Here is a 17080-nt window from a genome sequence, read left to right on the forward strand (position 1 = left end):
AAAATCAGTAACGTAGTTTATCGATGGCCTCTTAGAAAATTTATTTTGTAGGATTTAATTATTATGAGTGAATATTAGTGTATAGAATACAATAGAGATTGATAAACTAACTACTACTAACATGAGAGACAGGCATTTAGGCTAGGCCGCTTACTAATCCAAAATACTAACCCAGCACGTGTCTTGGCAGCTTTTGGAGTGTGTAAACGACGACCAAGTGACTTACTATGCAAGTGGTAACCGCGATCTGCAACCTTCGGAGGGTGACCCTTCTCCTCTTCTCACCCCTGAACCTTTACCTGATCCCGCCATGGAGCCGCTTCCGTTACCACCGCCAACTCCGCCTTCCGAACCATCCATTGAAGTCGTCTCGGCGCCCCTAATTATTAATGCCCAGGTACTAACTAACTCTTGCTAACTGTCTGCATACTTTCTAATGCTTGTGAATCTATCTTTTGCAAATACTTTCTGTCAACCTTTTCCACCAAATTCAGGGTGTTTACTTACCTGGAAAACCTGGAATTTTCAGGGAATTTTTATATAGTGGAAAAAACCAGCTATAATGTTTTTAGTCGAAAAGTGATTTTTTTCTAGTTGGAAATTCAACTGTATTTACTAGAGAGTTCATGTATTTTGTTGAAAATTCTTCCTCTTTGCTTAAAAAAAAAAACATTTGTTTAGTTGAACCTTTTATTTTATTTTTACTAAACAATTTTTTTTTGTTAAGGGTTAATCTTTTTTGGTTAAAAATTCACCTGCTCAGTTGAAAGTTAACTCTGTTGCTAAAAATTCGATTTTCTAACACACGCACGAAATGTTCGATTTTCGAGGCATGTATTGCGTGCGGAAAGTGGCCAATTCCGAAACCGTGGTAAAAAGCTTGCGCATTTCGAGTCAGAATTACTTTCCAGGACCTCCAGAATCATAATTTCACTTAATTGTGATTTGACTCTTGAGAGACTGATTGTGAGTAGTGAATAGTTATTGGGCATACTCGAAGTGATAAGTTACCATAAATGACTGATAAATTACTGAAATTTTCAGAAAATTTCGGAAACTTTTAGATATCTGAAATTATCGGTAATTTGCCCATTTTTCTTAAATTTCTGAAAATTTTGGAAATTTAGCCAATTTTTCATTAATTTTAGGAAATTTAGGAAATTCTCCATAAATTTTAGGGAATTCTCCATAAATTTTTGAATTTCTTCCAAAAAGCTTCGAATACACTAAATTTCTATAAATTTTCTTTAATTTACAAATTTAACAAAAATTTTCGGAATTTCGAGGTAATTTTTGTAATTTTACCATAAATTTCCAAAAATTACCATAATTTTTCAAAAAATTGGTTTTATTGTTTCTCAAATCGAAAATTTCCCGCATTTGTTAGAGAAAATACCGTGTGCTACAGGAGCTAAAAGTAGGTAGTTGAAACTCTTGTGAAGTTTACAGTACTTGCCATCGGCTCATCATCGGGTCGTTTCTGGCTCGTTTACAGCTCGCCTCCAACTCGCCCACTACACGCCTACAACTCCTCTTCGAATCGTCTCTGGCTCTTCCAGCTAACTTCACACTCATGTGGAACTGCCTACTTTCCCCACTTGTAGCACAATATAATATTTTCTTATTGATTAAAGATTCATAATTTTAAAATTAAACATTCAGCTCTTTGGTTGAAAATTTAAATTTGTTAAAAATGCACTTTCTTAATGAAAGTTGATCATTTTAGTCAAAAATTCATCACCTTGGTTGAAAATTTGCCTTTGATTGAAATTTTTTTTACTTTTGATTGAAAATCAATATTTTTAGGTGAAAAATTAACTATTCTTTTTTTGTACGAACTTGATGTTTTTAGTTGAACCTTCAACTATTTGGTTGAAAATTCATTTTTTTTTGTAAGAACGTAAACCCCATGAATTTTGTTTTTTTGCTTAAAGAAAATTATTTTAATAAAACGTTTATTTCTTTGGTTGAAAATTTTTAATATTTTGTTGAAAATTTACTTTTAATTGAAAATCAATGTCTTTAACGGAAAAATTAATTACTTTGTTGAGAATTGATCTAAGTAAGTGGAATACTGAATCATTTTAGTTAAAATGGATCTTTTTTATTTGAAAATTAACCTTTTGGTGGAAATGCTAACTATTTTCGTAGTAAATTCATCTTTGTTTTGTTAAATTGATCTGTCTTTTATTTAAATTAAAATCTATCTTGGTTGAAAGATCTCCTATTATATGTTTCGTTGAGAATTTACATTTTTTGGTTCAATTCAGCTGCTTTTTTATTTAAAATGAAAATCTTTTTGGGTCGAAATGCTAACTATTAAATTTTTCATTGATGAAAATTGAGCTACTTAATTGAAAAATGAGCTCATTTCTTTTTGGTTGAAATACAGCCATTTCAGTTAAAGATTCATTGTTTCAATTGACAAGTTATTTTTGCGGTTTATCTTTTTAGCGTAAAATTCTACAATTTTTTAAACTCATCTTTTGGGTTGAAAATTCGAATGTTTGGTTAAAAATTCAACTATTTTGTTAAAAATACAATAATTTTACTTGAAATGTTAGGAATTTCAAGTTATTTATATATTTTAGTATTTGTAATCATTTTACTAAAATAATATAATTTATTTATTTTCGTGAAAAATCTTCTAATTTCCTCCGTTCGGACGGGGTTTTATACCACTTGGAAAATATAATTCATTTAAAACATTAAAATGTCAAATATGCACTGAATTTTGAGTATAAGAAGATGGATGACTCTGTATTATGAAAAATTATATATGGAAAAAACCTGGAATTATCAGGCAATCTTTTCCAAGGAATTTAGTAGACAGCAGACACCCTAAAAATAAATCCTCGCTTCCAAAAGATTCTGTTCTTTTCTCAAGACTAACAACTCTTTCTAGTATAAAATCATCTTTCTCTTGTTGTCTCTATCACTTCCACTTTAAACACTCCTCCTAAGCTTGCAAACTCTAAACATTCTCTAATTGTAGGTGAACGGTGGTCAAACGCCTCGCTGTCTCCGTCGTGCCGATTCTGGCATGCCACACGATGAACTGACCCCACGTTCAGATTCTTCCAACTCTCCACCTCTCGACGTCGGACCGAATTCAACTGGTCACAACAGCAACACCAGCACAAACAGCGAGACTTCCAGTGGAGTTCACAGCAATGCGAGCAATGCCAGCAACACCTCTCAATCTTCAAGTTCTCAAAGGCGAGCTACAAGCGTAGAGGACCTGACTGGAGAACCACGGGAGGAACCTCAATGGCGGAGTTGTTCTCTCCAGCGAGGCACCCTGCCACCCACAGCCAACACAATTTATCCACCCCCTCCTCCTCCAAACCCCAGATCCAATGGTTTAACCAACCAAAACTTCTCTCAGTATGTAAACCACACTCCTATATACAATGGAGAAATGGTAGCAGGATGTCCAGCAGTCATCCTCGAAAGTCCTAACGAAGCCACAGTGGTCATCAGGAGGAGATCCTCCAGGCCGAAACTCGCAGATCCTCTCAATCCCAACGAGGAACCTTTTGGAAGGTCCACCAATATGAGGATGACCTCCTTCACTGAAGGCAGTGACCTTCGAGCTATCCAGGCATCATCAGCAACTTTGCCACACTATCCAACTCAACCTGTCGTCACCTATCCACACTGTTCCACCATGCCCTTACCTCATGCATCCCACAGTATGTCTGGGAATAATATTAGTGGTGCCACCGGAAGCTGCGGATCTGTTTCCAGGCATACCAATGGCCCACCTGTTCACACAACTTTACCTTCACACACAACCCTACCTTCTCACACCATCTTACCTTCACATACCACCCTGCCCTCTCATCATAATGGTGTCAAGCTAATTTTAGGTGCAGCCAATCCCTTCGTCAAGCGCTTCCCTCAAGTTCCTGTCCACACACACACAGTGCAGGGCTGGGCCCTACCGGGACATCACACCTTCCCGCAAGCACCTCTGAATAATAAGTTGTCTACACCCGCGCAAATCAGGCAGAGCGATCGTGACTCGGCGAATTTTTCGATGGCTAGTAGTGGAGATTCGGACACTTGTCTGCCGCATTAAGAATCAAAGATTAAGGAACGTTGAGGCTAAAGTCGGTGGGAAAATTCTCTGATCATTTGATTTTTTTGTTGAGAATCTTTAGTAATTTGTAGGGGAAAACTTGAAAATGTTAAGAACTTGAACGGTTTAAAGAATTAACGACACCCAAAGCTTACAGCAGATGTCGCCGCTCTTTTTGGCGCTGCACGGCGCACGTTTTATAACATTTTGTATTATTCATGACGAGCAGCTATTCGCTGAAATTTTGAGCATGTGCAGTGGAGGTTATTTTTCACGCATGCGCTAAGTTTAGCCAATTTAGTTGTATTCATGTGTAGCTTGAAGGTTTTGGAAATTAAAGGCTTTATGATTTAGATTCTTTTGATTCAAATCATTCAGGTTGGAATTATTGCATGGTAAAACTTTGATAATGGAAGACATTTTTAATTGAAAAGCTTTCGAAATTGACAGATTTATCGAAGAATTGAAAGACTTTCAAGTATGAAGGCTTTTAAAAAGCTGGTAATACTAACTGTATCAAAAATAAGTAACCAACTTGTTAGTTCTAATCTTTTGGAATTTCAAAGCTTTTAAATAAAAATCCTTCAAGTTTGAATTATTTTTTGTCATTTTTTCATTGAACTTTCTTGAAATTATGCTTTTTTAATTGAAAGCTTTCGAAATTTAAGGTTTTCTGAATGTCATTCAGATTTAGACGCCTTCAAATTTTGAAGCTTTCAAGTTTAAATGCTTTAAGGTTTAAATTTTTTTAAGTTCGATAACACTAATTCAAATGGTTTCAAATTGGATAAATTATCAACTTAAAAATTTCGGCTCAGTAAAAATGGGAAGCTTTGACAGTCAAAAGCTTCCAGTTTTAAAAGATTTGGAATTCGAAGACTTTCAAAATTAAATGTTTTCTGATTTGGATGCTTTGAAATTTAAATAAAATTTTAATAAGTCGGAGCTTTCGGATTCAAGGATATTTCAGTTTGAATGGTCTTCAATTCTAGAGCTTTAAAATTTCATCAATTTCGTTTCAGACAAGTGGGTTAATAATTTGAAAACTTTTGCGTTAGAAAGCATTAAAATGTGGAAATTTTCATATTAATATTTTTCAAATTTGGAGTGTTGGGAATTTTGAGACATTCAAGTTTAGAAGTGTGTGGCTTTAAGAGTTTCTAACTCTTCTCTCTTTTTGAATTTGATGGCCTTTAAAATTGAAAGTTTTTAAATAAAAAACTGTTCAATTTGGAAGTCTTTGATTTCAAAGGCTTTTAAATTTGAAGGTGTCTAAATTCTCATATTTCAAATGTGTATACTTTTGAATGTGAAGATATCCAAGTTTTTATGCTTTTGAGTTTGAAAAGTTTCAAATATATTCCAATATCAACCAGAACATTTTTTCAAAATAATTATAAACTGTGAAATGTGAATTTACTTCAGTTCTAGTGCTTTCAAATATGAAAACATTAAAAAGTTCTTAAATAAAAGTTCATCCTTATTAAATAAATATCTCTTCAAAGAATCAACTCTTCAGAGAATTTTATTCATCATCATAGTCAGAGGTCTAACGTGAAAAATGTCACACACTAAATTTTAATATAAATATTCAAATTAATATATTACTTAATTTCGCAATCGAAAGCAGTCTGATAAAAAATTAATGTTTATATTATTTCCTCAATAGAGATTGTTCACGTTTTCACCTCTGTGAATTTAGATTAAATCAAATGGCAATTGTCAGGATTGGTTTCTGCACGAGACTCGACCTCGCCTTTTCTGATAATAAATAATTATTCAGGTAGCAAATTTTCGTAAAAAAATGCGAGCCTAGTTCTTCGCACAAAAGCGGAATCAATGTAGTTTTTATATGGAAAACTTTGTACTTGTATTTTTCGATTTAAAGAGACGAAGAGCGAACAAGAAATCACATATCTAACAGCTTTCTCTCCTATTTTTTGATACAGTCTTTGCATCTGCAACGCGTGTGCTCAGCGACTTTACATCAACTGTAAAGCTAGTGTAGAAGTAGATGTTGCTTTTTCAAATGTACCAAACATCTTTCAGACATATCCTCCACTTGTGATTGCACCTTATCTCAATTTCATCCTAAAATCATAAAAAAATATCAAAATTTCAAAGGGATTTCCTCCTAATATCTAGAAAAATGGCTAAAACTCAAGACAAGTTTCATCGAGAAGAAAATCTTTATATTCTACTATGAATTGGGAGTTTCTAAATTGAATTTACCGATTCAAGAGCTCGAACTTTTTTTCTTTCTTGAAAAACGAACTAAAGTCAAGTGTTAGCTGTTAATTCTGACAGCTGTGCTTTTGATGTATTTAACACTTTCAGAAACCAATCCTGAAATTCTATTACGAATGTTAAGATGTTAAGAAAAGTGTTTGGTAAGAGGATAAGTATGTACCCAAAGACTTGCTTCCTTATATTTCCCGCAGAGATGGTTTTTCAAATAGTTAATGAAAAAAATATAGACGAAAAAGTTTCTAATAAAAATAGGTACTATCGCGTGTCGGTCTCGATAGTTTCGAGAGCATTTATCGTTACTCGATACGTAAGAATTCGACAAGTATTCCATCGATGTTATGGGGAATATTACTCGTATCGCTCTTAATAAGGTTCGTGTATAGGGAAAATAATTTCGTCACGACGGAGGCCTGTTTCCTTCCTCGGATGTATAAGACTTCTTAAGAATGAATAATTAGGACGCTTTTTCTAACAATAATTGTAAATTTTGTTATCTATACTCTGTACATTGCTAATCATGTTTTTTACCATTTTTTTTACAACTTTTCTGAGAAATTCTAAATTTCTCGCAAAAGTTTTTCACAAAGCCGTAAACATCTTATAGACTCTGATAAATGTTTCAACATATCGATCAAATGAAAAATTTAAAAAAAGAAGACAAAAAAAATCATGTGAGAAATTTCTCTGGGTCTAAATTTGTTGGCGCAATTTGTAAATATTTCTATTATGATTATCCGTTATTGTTAAGCTACTATTAAATGCCATTGATATTTGATAATTTCCTATCTGAGAGGTTCTTAATTCGAAAGGCGTAAAAATGGCACTCTAAAGGGATTACAAGTACAGTGGCAGGTGCCATTTATGTGTTCTTGATTTCGGATCGGAAGTATAAATGAATTACTGCCATTTATTGAACAAATCGACGAATCTCCGTTTGTGCATTTACTCTTATCGACTGTCCATTATCGCCTTGTATCTATTATTTATCGTTTCGTTGGTGCATGTCACTCGTTTTTTGTCAGTTAATTTTTGTGAGTTGTAATTTTTACTTTAATCCCTGTGGACGTCATTAATTATAAGTGAACTTTGCGAAATGTTGCCGGTCTCTTCCTCGAAGCAGAAATTGGTTTCTACAAAAGAAAAATGTATTTTCGCTGACTTCCTTAGCTAGTGTAAAGGTAGAACGAGATGAAAAATACTTTTTGAGGATAACTCATAAGTATCAGCAAATCACAGACCATTCGTTGAAATTAGATCTTAGATTTATTTCACATGGCCCAAATTCTGAGGAAGACTCACAATTTTCGAGACTTTTTTCTGAAATCGAGTCTTTTTTCTGAAATAAAATTAATTTTTTCACAATTCCGTCATAAATGGACAAAATGACAAATATTTTGGTACGAGGGTTTTCCTTGACTTGAATGGTTTGTGAGATTTTAGCACGTACTGTGTACCGACCAATGAATCCACGAGCGGTGGGTAAATGAATTAAATTCGGTATTCTGAAAATATTTTCCGACACCGTTTGCACATATCATCTAAGAACCAGATTGAAAATGTACTTTCAATCGTAGTCAGCAATAGAAAAAAGCAGCGAATCGATTTTTGTCACAGAATTTCAGAAACTGAAGATATCCAAATTTTCATGCTTCCAGGAAAAAAAAAATTAAAGAAAAATATTTAACGAAGAAATCTTCCGTAAAAGCGGCATAAAATGATCAGGGGAAATTTTCTAGCGGTTGTAAAAGACAATAGAAGTGCTTTCATACTTTTTGACACGTAAGAGAAAAAAAAAGAGAAATTGAGAGTGTGTTTTACTTAAAGTCTACCTCGAAAAAAAAAAAAAAAAAAAAAAAAAAAAAAAACTGAAACGTTTGCAGCCAGGGTCAGCAACGATCGAACGTACCTTTATCCATTCTCACAATGATCACCACCATCCTTAGAATCAGAAAAGTGTTTAGTAGAATCGCGAGACTAAGAGAGAAGAAAGAGAGCGTTTGCTTTCTTTTTTGAAAATATTTTTTTACCGCCATCGACACATTTCATCCTTAAGTCACTTTAGATCCGGCTTGATTCTTAAACGTTTATCTGTAGACAGTTTGAGGAGGCTCCGAACCGGATAAACAAGAGTGGAAAATGAAAACGTTTTAGATCGGCAAAAATTCCTTCGTGAAAGTTCTCATTTTTTGTTAGGCTTTCATGGCTTTTCACTGGGGTGGAATTAATTACCAAAAGTGTATTGATTTTATAAAAGAGTTGTCGAACACATTCGTATTTAGTTTGTTATTGAATTTTCCCTTCCAAAATGAAAAATAATGAAAGAATTTGTTTGATTGAAAAATGAAAACGAAAAATAGAGTTTGAATTATTTCCATCCCATTTAATAGAGTTCTGAGTGTAATGGATAGCCGGTCAGAGCTCTCCGCTTCGCGCTATAGGGGCGAGAAACTGTGTCCTAACGTGACACTTTTAAAAGCTGTAAATAGAAAAATGAACCATGTGAAAGCTAATGTACGAATATTGTATAAAGACTGATTAGACTAGCCTTGGTATTTATTCGAATATGATTACGCCAGCGTTCGCGCGCTGAGATTTCACGTCGCAAGTGCGGTAATCGGATAGGTTTTTGGATATTTTCGTACTTTCCTGTTTCTTTCATACAAGATTAATATTTAATTTGTAATTTGTAATTGTAAATTGAATTGTATAACAAATAAGTGCAAAGAGTATCAAGATATGAATTATCTCGAGGCGGAAAATTGCCTTGATAAAATTAATTTGTATTGAGATATTTGAATTTTTCTGTATAGTTTAAGAGGATAACGGATTTATGTTTAAAAGAAATTCGCGTTGCGGATGAGGAAAAAAATGCGTGGATTTGAAATATATAATGGCGTTTTACTCGCCGAGTCACATGTTCGGAAATCTCACTGCGTGGAGGAAAAAATAAAGACAGAGCATAACTTGAGCGCAGTTATAAAAAGCGGCACTATTATCGTCACAACGTATCAATATTATTCAAGCAACGTATAAACCATTGAAAACTAAATGTAAACTTTGTATATTCATTTACCAAGAAAATAATAATAAATAATTCAATGAATTTTGGTTTTGATTTTATTTTCCCTGCAAATATTTTTATGTTAATTTTACAAATAACAAAATATTGCTAATTAATATTTTATTTAATGTTTAAATTAAATATTTTTATTGTTAGTCTTCAATATCCCTCCATCATGGATCTTGCTCGCTTTAATTCTAAAAGAAGGAGAAATAAAGTGTGTAGAATTAATAATTCATTTCAATACTTTGATTATTATTATTTTGTTTTTCTGGCACTAACCTGTGAGTAGAACTGGAATTTCATTTTTCAGAATGTTTATGCTGGTCTCATCTTCTTTTCCATCTACGTTCTTCAACTTTAGAGTCATTCTCTTAAATGGAGATGAATTTTCTCCGGGTGCAATATCTATTGAAGTTAGACGATTAACTGTAATGGAAACAATATTTTTATTTATTTGAACTTTGTTTCTTATTTTAATACTGCTTTAATATTTTTAAAAAGTTTTTAATTTTCACGTTTCAAATTTCAATGTAAAACTTTTCAATTTCGGACGGTGAAAATGACAGTAATTTTGTTGTTGAAAGACTTAATCATAGTTTATCATCTTAATAATTTCCACAATTTCAATCGAAAGTTATAGTTTTTATTGTAAAATTTTAAGACAGTTTAATTTTTGAGGCCTTAAAACTAAAGTTCGTTTGCTTCACAAGCTTAAATTCTAAAATATTTGGTTCAAAATTTCTTAATTTTTTTTTAAGTTAAAAATTTCAGAATGCTGAAGTTTTAAATTCAAATATTAAAAATGTCATAACAATTTCACAATTAAAACTTTAAGAATTGCAAAACTTTATATTGAAAACCTTGATAGTCAGTTTTAAAATTAATATTTTTAGACTTAAACCTTTCAGGTTTTGTGGTTTCAATTTACTTTAATTTAAAATTAAGTAATTATATATTGAAATATTTCTAATTGTTTAATATCAATTTAAAACTTATAAAATTCTCTGGATTTTAAAATTTTTCGAAATTGTAGAATATCAAATTGAAAGACTTGATAATTGCACAATTTTCAGTTGAAAAAATTACAATACAAAATTTAGAATTAAATTCCTACAGAATTAATTTGAAACAATGAAAAATTAAGATAATAATTAGTCAAATTTAAGCCTTAAAGATGACAATATTTTAGGACTAGTTAATGGAAAAAATGTTTAAAATTTGGAATTATAACGACATTCTTTTGTATTATTATTTGATGATTTTTTATTTTCAATGTAATATCTTAGAGAGCGTTCATTAACTACGTTATGAAAAACTTTCAATATTGCGATTCTTGGTAGTTATTTTTTCAGTTTCGAAGGTTTTCCTTTTCGTTTTTAATGTTTTCAATTTAAAATTAATTAATTTTGAAAGTTTTTCCAAATAATTCAATTTTAAGGAACCATGATTTAAAAATCTAGAATTTCAGAAGGATTAAATTTGGAACATCCATTTAAGTTTTTAATTTTAAATTATTGTAAAATTTTAATCGCTTTGAAATGAAAATTATGTAAATTATTCAAGTTCGAAAGCTTGTAAATAGAAATAATAAAATTTGAATTCGTTTTAATTTTAAATGATACAATTTTTACAATTCAAATGTGAAATTCTTTAATTTTTGACGTTTTTAAATTTTCCTGTTTTCGAAGTTTTCATGTGAAATCATTAAATTTTTATATTCTTTATATCAAAATAAAACTTTTCAATTTTGAACGCTTTGCATTATAAGTAATAGAATGTCAACTGTTTTTTGATCAAATTGTCCAATTTTCAAAATTTCACTGTCATATTTTTCAATTTTGAGTGCTTCAGATTTAAAAATTTTCAAATTAAAATACTTTCAATTTCCAATGATACAAGTCCGTTTTATTATTTTTAAAACATTGAGCTAATTTGCAATTTTTCAATGCTTTGTTATTTCAAAAGCTTTCAAATCGAAACTGTGCATTATATATCATTGTTATAAATATTTAAAAATTTCATATTTATCAATTTGTTTAATAACAAAAAAATTGAGTGCAAATTTTATTACATATAAAATTTTATAATTTGAATATATATTTAATTGATAACTCACGTCTTAGAGATTGAGATGTTAGGATAGCTGTAATCTGAGGAGAATTATCTGTATAAAGTCTTGCGACAGCAGCACTATGTTCTCTAGGAAGTCCAAGTTGTTGTAATTCGCTGCTTAAATCAGCTACAGAGACTCCATAACGAGCTGAGGATGTAAAAATCAATTCCAAAGCTGCCACGATCGCTTTTGCATCGCTGAGTTCTGTCGAAAACACAAACAAATTCTTTAAAATATTATTTTTATATTATTTTATTATTTTTTTGTTGATTAGGGAAAGTCAGGGACTTTGAAAAAATGCAAAAGTCACTTTTAATTACTTTTTACATTCTCATCATTTATCATTGAGAAAGTATTAGAATTGTGGGAAATTTGACATCACACTTTTTCAACGGATCTCCACGTTTCGAAACCCCCTGAATCCGAAAATCAGGTTTTCACGATGACGTCTGTCTGAACGAATCAAATTTATCTTTGGCACACTTTTATTAGGTCCTAAAAGAAAGAACGAGTTCGTGAACCAGCCATTTTTGATAAAAATTCATGAAGTGAGCGCATTTTGAAAATTTTTTAGACAACTTTTTTCTGAATTTGAAAATTCTATGTACGGATATTTACAGTACTAAAAAGAACAAACAATTTATCCTGATGACTTTTTTCGATAAAAAGAAAATTCTCAGAGTTATAGCGTTTTCAAAACTTTTTTAATCAACCGAAAATCAAAATTTGAAGCCGAAAAACGCACAATATGAAAAAAGTCAAGAGAAGAAAAACATTTCTTTTTGAAAGCCCTACAAGATTATCATAACTAATTTTTGGATTTTCTTAAAAAATCGAAAATTCCAATTTTGATTGCACAAAAAATAATGGAAAATAAAAAATTCCATTTTGTGGACAAACTATGTAGGATACGAAAAAAGATGAATTCACAAAAATGGTTATCCCAAAAAAGATCTACAATTTCGTTAAGAATCACTTCTTGATAGGACCATGGATTATTTAGTGCATTTTAAACGCTTTAAATTGTTAGAAATCTATTTCAATAATGCGTAGCGATTCTAAAGAATTTAAAGATTTAAAAGGTTTAATGATATTTCAAAAGATTCCAAGGGATTTTCCAGAGCTTTAAAAACATTCAAGGAATTTCAAAGATTTCAAAGGATTTCAATCATTTTTGGGGTTTTTTAAAAGATTCCGAAGAATTTTCAATAAACTTGAATAATTTTAAAGGATTTCGAAGGATTTCAGGATATTTTAAAAACATCCAAGGAAGTCACAAAAGTTTAAAAAAGTTTCAGGGAACTTCAAAAGATTTAAAAGATTTGAGGATATTTTACAAGATTCCAAGTAATTTTCAAGAGCTTTAAAAACATTCAAGATATTTCAAAATATTTCAAAGGATTTTAAACATTTTAGGGTATTTCAAAAAATTCCAGTTCATTTTCAAAACACTTCAAGTTTTTCAAGGCATTTCTAAGGATTTTAATTATTTTAAAGAATTTATTAGAATTTCGGAAAATATGGAATAATTTTACAAGATCTTCAAGTACAAGTACTTTTAATAAATTTCAATAATCTGCAGTGATTGAAAGATTTTAGAGAATTTAAAATAATTTAAAGTAATTTCCAAGAGCTTTAAAAGATTTTGAACAAGTTCAAAAGATTTTAAAGGATTTTAAATATTCTAGAGAATTCTGGAAGATTCCAAGGAATTTCAATATGTTTTAAAAAGTATCAAGGTATTTCCAAAGATTTGAGAGAATTTGGAATATTTTAGAATATTTAAAAAGATTCCACTAAATTGTCAAGAATTTTCAGAAATTTCAAGGGATTTCAAAAGAATGTACAGGATTTTAATTATCATAGACTACTTTTAATAAATTACAATCATTTGAAGTGCACCCGGAGGATTAAAATCCTATTTTGGGTATTTTTAAAAATCCCAAATAATGTTCAAACCCTTTAAAAATGTCAAAGGGATTACAGGAAATTTTGAAGGATTTTAAATATTTTAGGGTATTTGAAAAAATGCTGAGGAATTTTAAATTTATTTAAGTAAGTCGGTGGGATTTCAAATTATTTTAAAAACTCTAGGGAACGCTAGAAGATTATAAGGCATTTTCAAGAGCTTTAAAAAATTTCAAGGGGATTTAGAAGAATTCAAAGTATTTGAAATTTTTGTATGAAGTTTTAAAAGAATCCAAGGGATTTTTATTGATTCGAATAATTTAAACGGATTTTAAAGGGTTTGAAATATTTTAGGGTATTTTCTAGGATGTCAGACGACATAGAATGATATAGAAATTATAAGGTTTTAAAATATTTTAAAAGATTACAAGAGCTTTTATATGATTTTAGGAAATATCTTAGGATTTCATAGAATTTCGCGGTATCGTATACTATTTTAATGAGTATCCAAAATATATTGAGAATAAGTTCATTTGAATTAATTTGTAATTCACACTGAATTATTATTACCTTTTCATGAATTATTTTAACTCATCTTGAATTCTTAGGCATTTTATCAAATGCTTTTGAATCAATTCCCTTATATTGGTCTATACTCATTTAAAACTTACTTTAATTGTTTTGAATTAATTTAAATTATTTTTTTTTAATTGACTATGAATATTTATGAATTTTATCTTCTTAATTTATTCTGAATTCGTTTAAATTCACCTGGAATCCTTTTAAATTATATCTTACTTTTTGGAACTTTTTTAATTAAAAAAAAACATTAGTCACAGTGCTAATGAGCATTCGTCACTTTTAGTTACTTTTTTACTTTTTTTAAGCTAGTTAGACTGTGGCAGCCTGAGAATAATAAATAAAAAATGCTTTCATTTCATACTTAAAATATTGTGCAATAAAAATGTTATAAGATTAGAATTTTGGTCTTTAAATATTAATGGTAAGGAAAATTAAAAATTACTCAGGGAAAAATCAATGAATTATAAAATTTAAATTTTGCGGCCACTCTGGAATAAATAAAAATTAATAATAAAAAATACTAGAGTGCACATATTTATAGACTAATAATCTAGACATTATTCTCAGATTATTTAAGAAATCACTGGTTCCTTTTTTTCAGCTAAACATTGATAATTTTCCAACAACAGTTTATTATTATTAATATTATTATCATTATTATTATTGAATAATAGCTTAGTTTACCTGATATTAAGGTAAAAATATTTATATTGATATTTTACACGCACCTAGTTTAGCATCCTGTGTAAGCTTCTTAACTTTTTCCTCCTGAAAATAAAAAGCGAAAGAATTAAAATGATAGAGTTTACCATAATATAGAGGAAAAATACGTTTCTTATAAATTACCAATTATAATTTATTTACAAAATTTTAATGATCTATTTCCATTTTTGTTATTTTGAATAAAAAACATTCTTAGAGTAAAGACGTTCTAAAAATTCGAATTTAAAAGAGAAAAAATTGAGAAAATACTTTCGCGAATTTATGGAGCTCTTTGGATCTATGGAAAAAAGTTGGAAAAAGGTAATACTTTCGGTGAAAATGCTGATCAAAAATTGTCAAAGTTTAGCGTTCTCAAATGAAATTGACTTCCTAAATTGAATTTGTTTTATGTCGCACAAAGTTCTAGTGATACGTAAATTATTCGCTTTCCACTTTATGAGCATATTTATTATTCTTGGATTTTTCCGCTTGGATGAGAAATTTCTCAAGGACGTAATAGATGATCTCTTTTCGCTTCAGGCTTTGTTTGAAAACATCACAACCGAGCCAGTCCCTTTTTAAAAAACACGTTTTACTGCTCCAAATATATGAGATCAAAGATATTCAGCACTCATTTTCGCGAAAAAAATTCATTGAGTAGGTACGTAAATAAACTTTGAACAATTTTATAAAAAAAAACAACATTTTTTAAATTATTCTTCTAAACAATCGTTGCTTTTTTCTATCATTACAGATATATTATATTATTTATTATATATTATATTTGTATTTATTTTTTTATGAAAAGTTTCAAGGCCCCCTATGGACCAGGAACATATAATTTAAAATTTTGTATCAAATTAAATTAAATTCCAAAATTAAAGATTTTAAACTGATAAATTGAACATTTCAAAGATTTCTAGTTGAAAGCTATAAATCCACGCAATCATTTTCAATACGTTATATAACAACTAATTCTATTTTTTAACACACATTAATAAAAATGTTAAAAATAAAACATTTCCCTCTTTCAATTCAAGAAAATCTGAGAATAAAAAGTTTCCCCTTTCATCTGAATGCGTAAATTTGCGATCCGTTCACTCAATAAACATGTTGAATAAAGATTTCCTCTCTTCCAACTCGATAAAAATCCTAAGAACAAAAATTGTCCTGTTCCAATTAAAATAATAAATTAATACCAAGATGTCATTCCTTCCAACTCGGTAAAAATAATACAAACAGAAGAATGCCTCTCTCCCAATACAGAAAATATCGAGATTTCCTCGCTTCCAATTTCCAACTCAATCGAAATGTTGAAAATAAAAAATCACCCTCTTTCAATTCAGAAAAAAGATTGAAAATAAAAAATTTTCATATTGAACTCAATATAAAGGATAAAAATAAAAAAACTGCATTTTCCAATTCAGTAAAAAAATTGGATCTCTTCTAAATCTGAAAAATAAAAAAATTTAGAATAAAAAATTTCCCTATTCCAATTTAGAAAAAATTTGAGATTCAATAAAAATGTTTAAAATAAAAATTAATCCATTTTCCAATTCATAAAATATTGAAAACGATAGTTTCCTTTTTTCCTGCTCGAAACAAATTTTATAAAAAAATGTTCCTCTATCAATTACAAAAAATTATAAATGAAAAATTTCCTTGTTTTAAACTCAATAAAAATGTTTAAAATACCAAATTTGCCTGCCTTAAACTCAATAAAAATGTAAAAAAAACAACAACAAAATTCCTCTTCTTATTCGTAAAAAAATTAAATACCAATTTTTTTCTTCCTTTCTTTTATAATTAGAATTGCGTAATTTAAACGTTTTTAATACATAAATATTTTTAAGTTGGATTATTTTAATTTTTAGTCATTTTAAATTATTAATAATTATTCAAATTTTATCTATGCATTCAAATTTAATAATTTAACTTACAAATTGAAAGTTTTTTACTTGGAAAAATTAAATGTTAAGGTTCAAAGTTTAAATTTAGCACTCTGAAATTCAATTTCAAATTCTTTAGTTTTGAACATTTTATAAATATTTTCTGATTTTAAGTGATCAGTCAAATATTGCTAGATATTACGAAAAATTTGTTAATGAAACAATTTCAAATTTAATGAGTTAAAAATGGAACATCTAATATTAAAACTATATCTGAAGTGGATTTGAAATTGAATAAAAGCGTTTAATTATAAATCTATTATTGTTAAAATCTTTGCAAATTAAAAATAGTTTAGAAAATTTCAATCCTGCATTTAAATTTGCTTAACAACTACCAGGTGTATACATATGAAACCGGTATTGCCATTTAGCGGCCAGTAGGCACACTTGTAGGCACTGTCGGAACTTACCATTTGTGCTAATTGGCG

General features: G+C 29.6%; 2 protein-coding genes across 7 annotated transcripts in view; one reads left to right on the plus strand and one right to left on the minus strand.

The window, feature by feature from the left end:
* Positions 1-9006, plus strand: part of LOC117172128 (protein tincar) — a 292915-nt gene extending 283909 nt beyond the window's left edge. For 3 of the 5 annotated variants that reach the window (XM_033359919.1, XM_033359918.1, XM_033359920.1), the window contains 2 exons: positions 191-397; positions 2996-9006. In XM_033359919.1, coding sequence (XP_033215810.1) covers positions 191-397; positions 2996-4084 — 1296 coding nt within the window. In that variant the 3' untranslated portion in view covers positions 4085-9006. The remainder of the gene's footprint in view (positions 1-190; positions 398-2995) is intronic. The other 2 variants (XM_033359921.1, XM_033359922.1) reach the window with 1 other exon arrangement.
* Positions 9007-9437: 431 nt separating this feature from the next.
* The window catches only part of LOC117172131 (COMM domain-containing protein 4), a 58429-nt gene continuing 50786 nt past the window's right edge, over positions 9438-17080 (minus strand). For both annotated transcript variants that reach the window (XM_033359926.1, XM_033359927.1), the window contains 4 exons: positions 14730-14769; positions 11515-11715; positions 9678-9824; positions 9438-9592 (listed from right to left, as the gene is read on the minus strand). In XM_033359926.1, coding sequence (XP_033215817.1) covers positions 9555-9592; positions 9678-9824; positions 11515-11715; positions 14730-14769 — 426 coding nt within the window. In that variant the 3' untranslated portion in view covers positions 9438-9554. The remainder of the gene's footprint in view (positions 9593-9677; positions 9825-11514; positions 11716-14729; positions 14770-17080) is intronic.

Source organism: Belonocnema kinseyi, chromosome 4 (assembly GCF_010883055.1).
Source record: "Belonocnema kinseyi isolate 2016_QV_RU_SX_M_011 chromosome 4, B_treatae_v1, whole genome shotgun sequence".
Lineage (NCBI taxonomy): Eukaryota > Metazoa > Arthropoda > Insecta > Hymenoptera > Cynipidae > Belonocnema > Belonocnema kinseyi.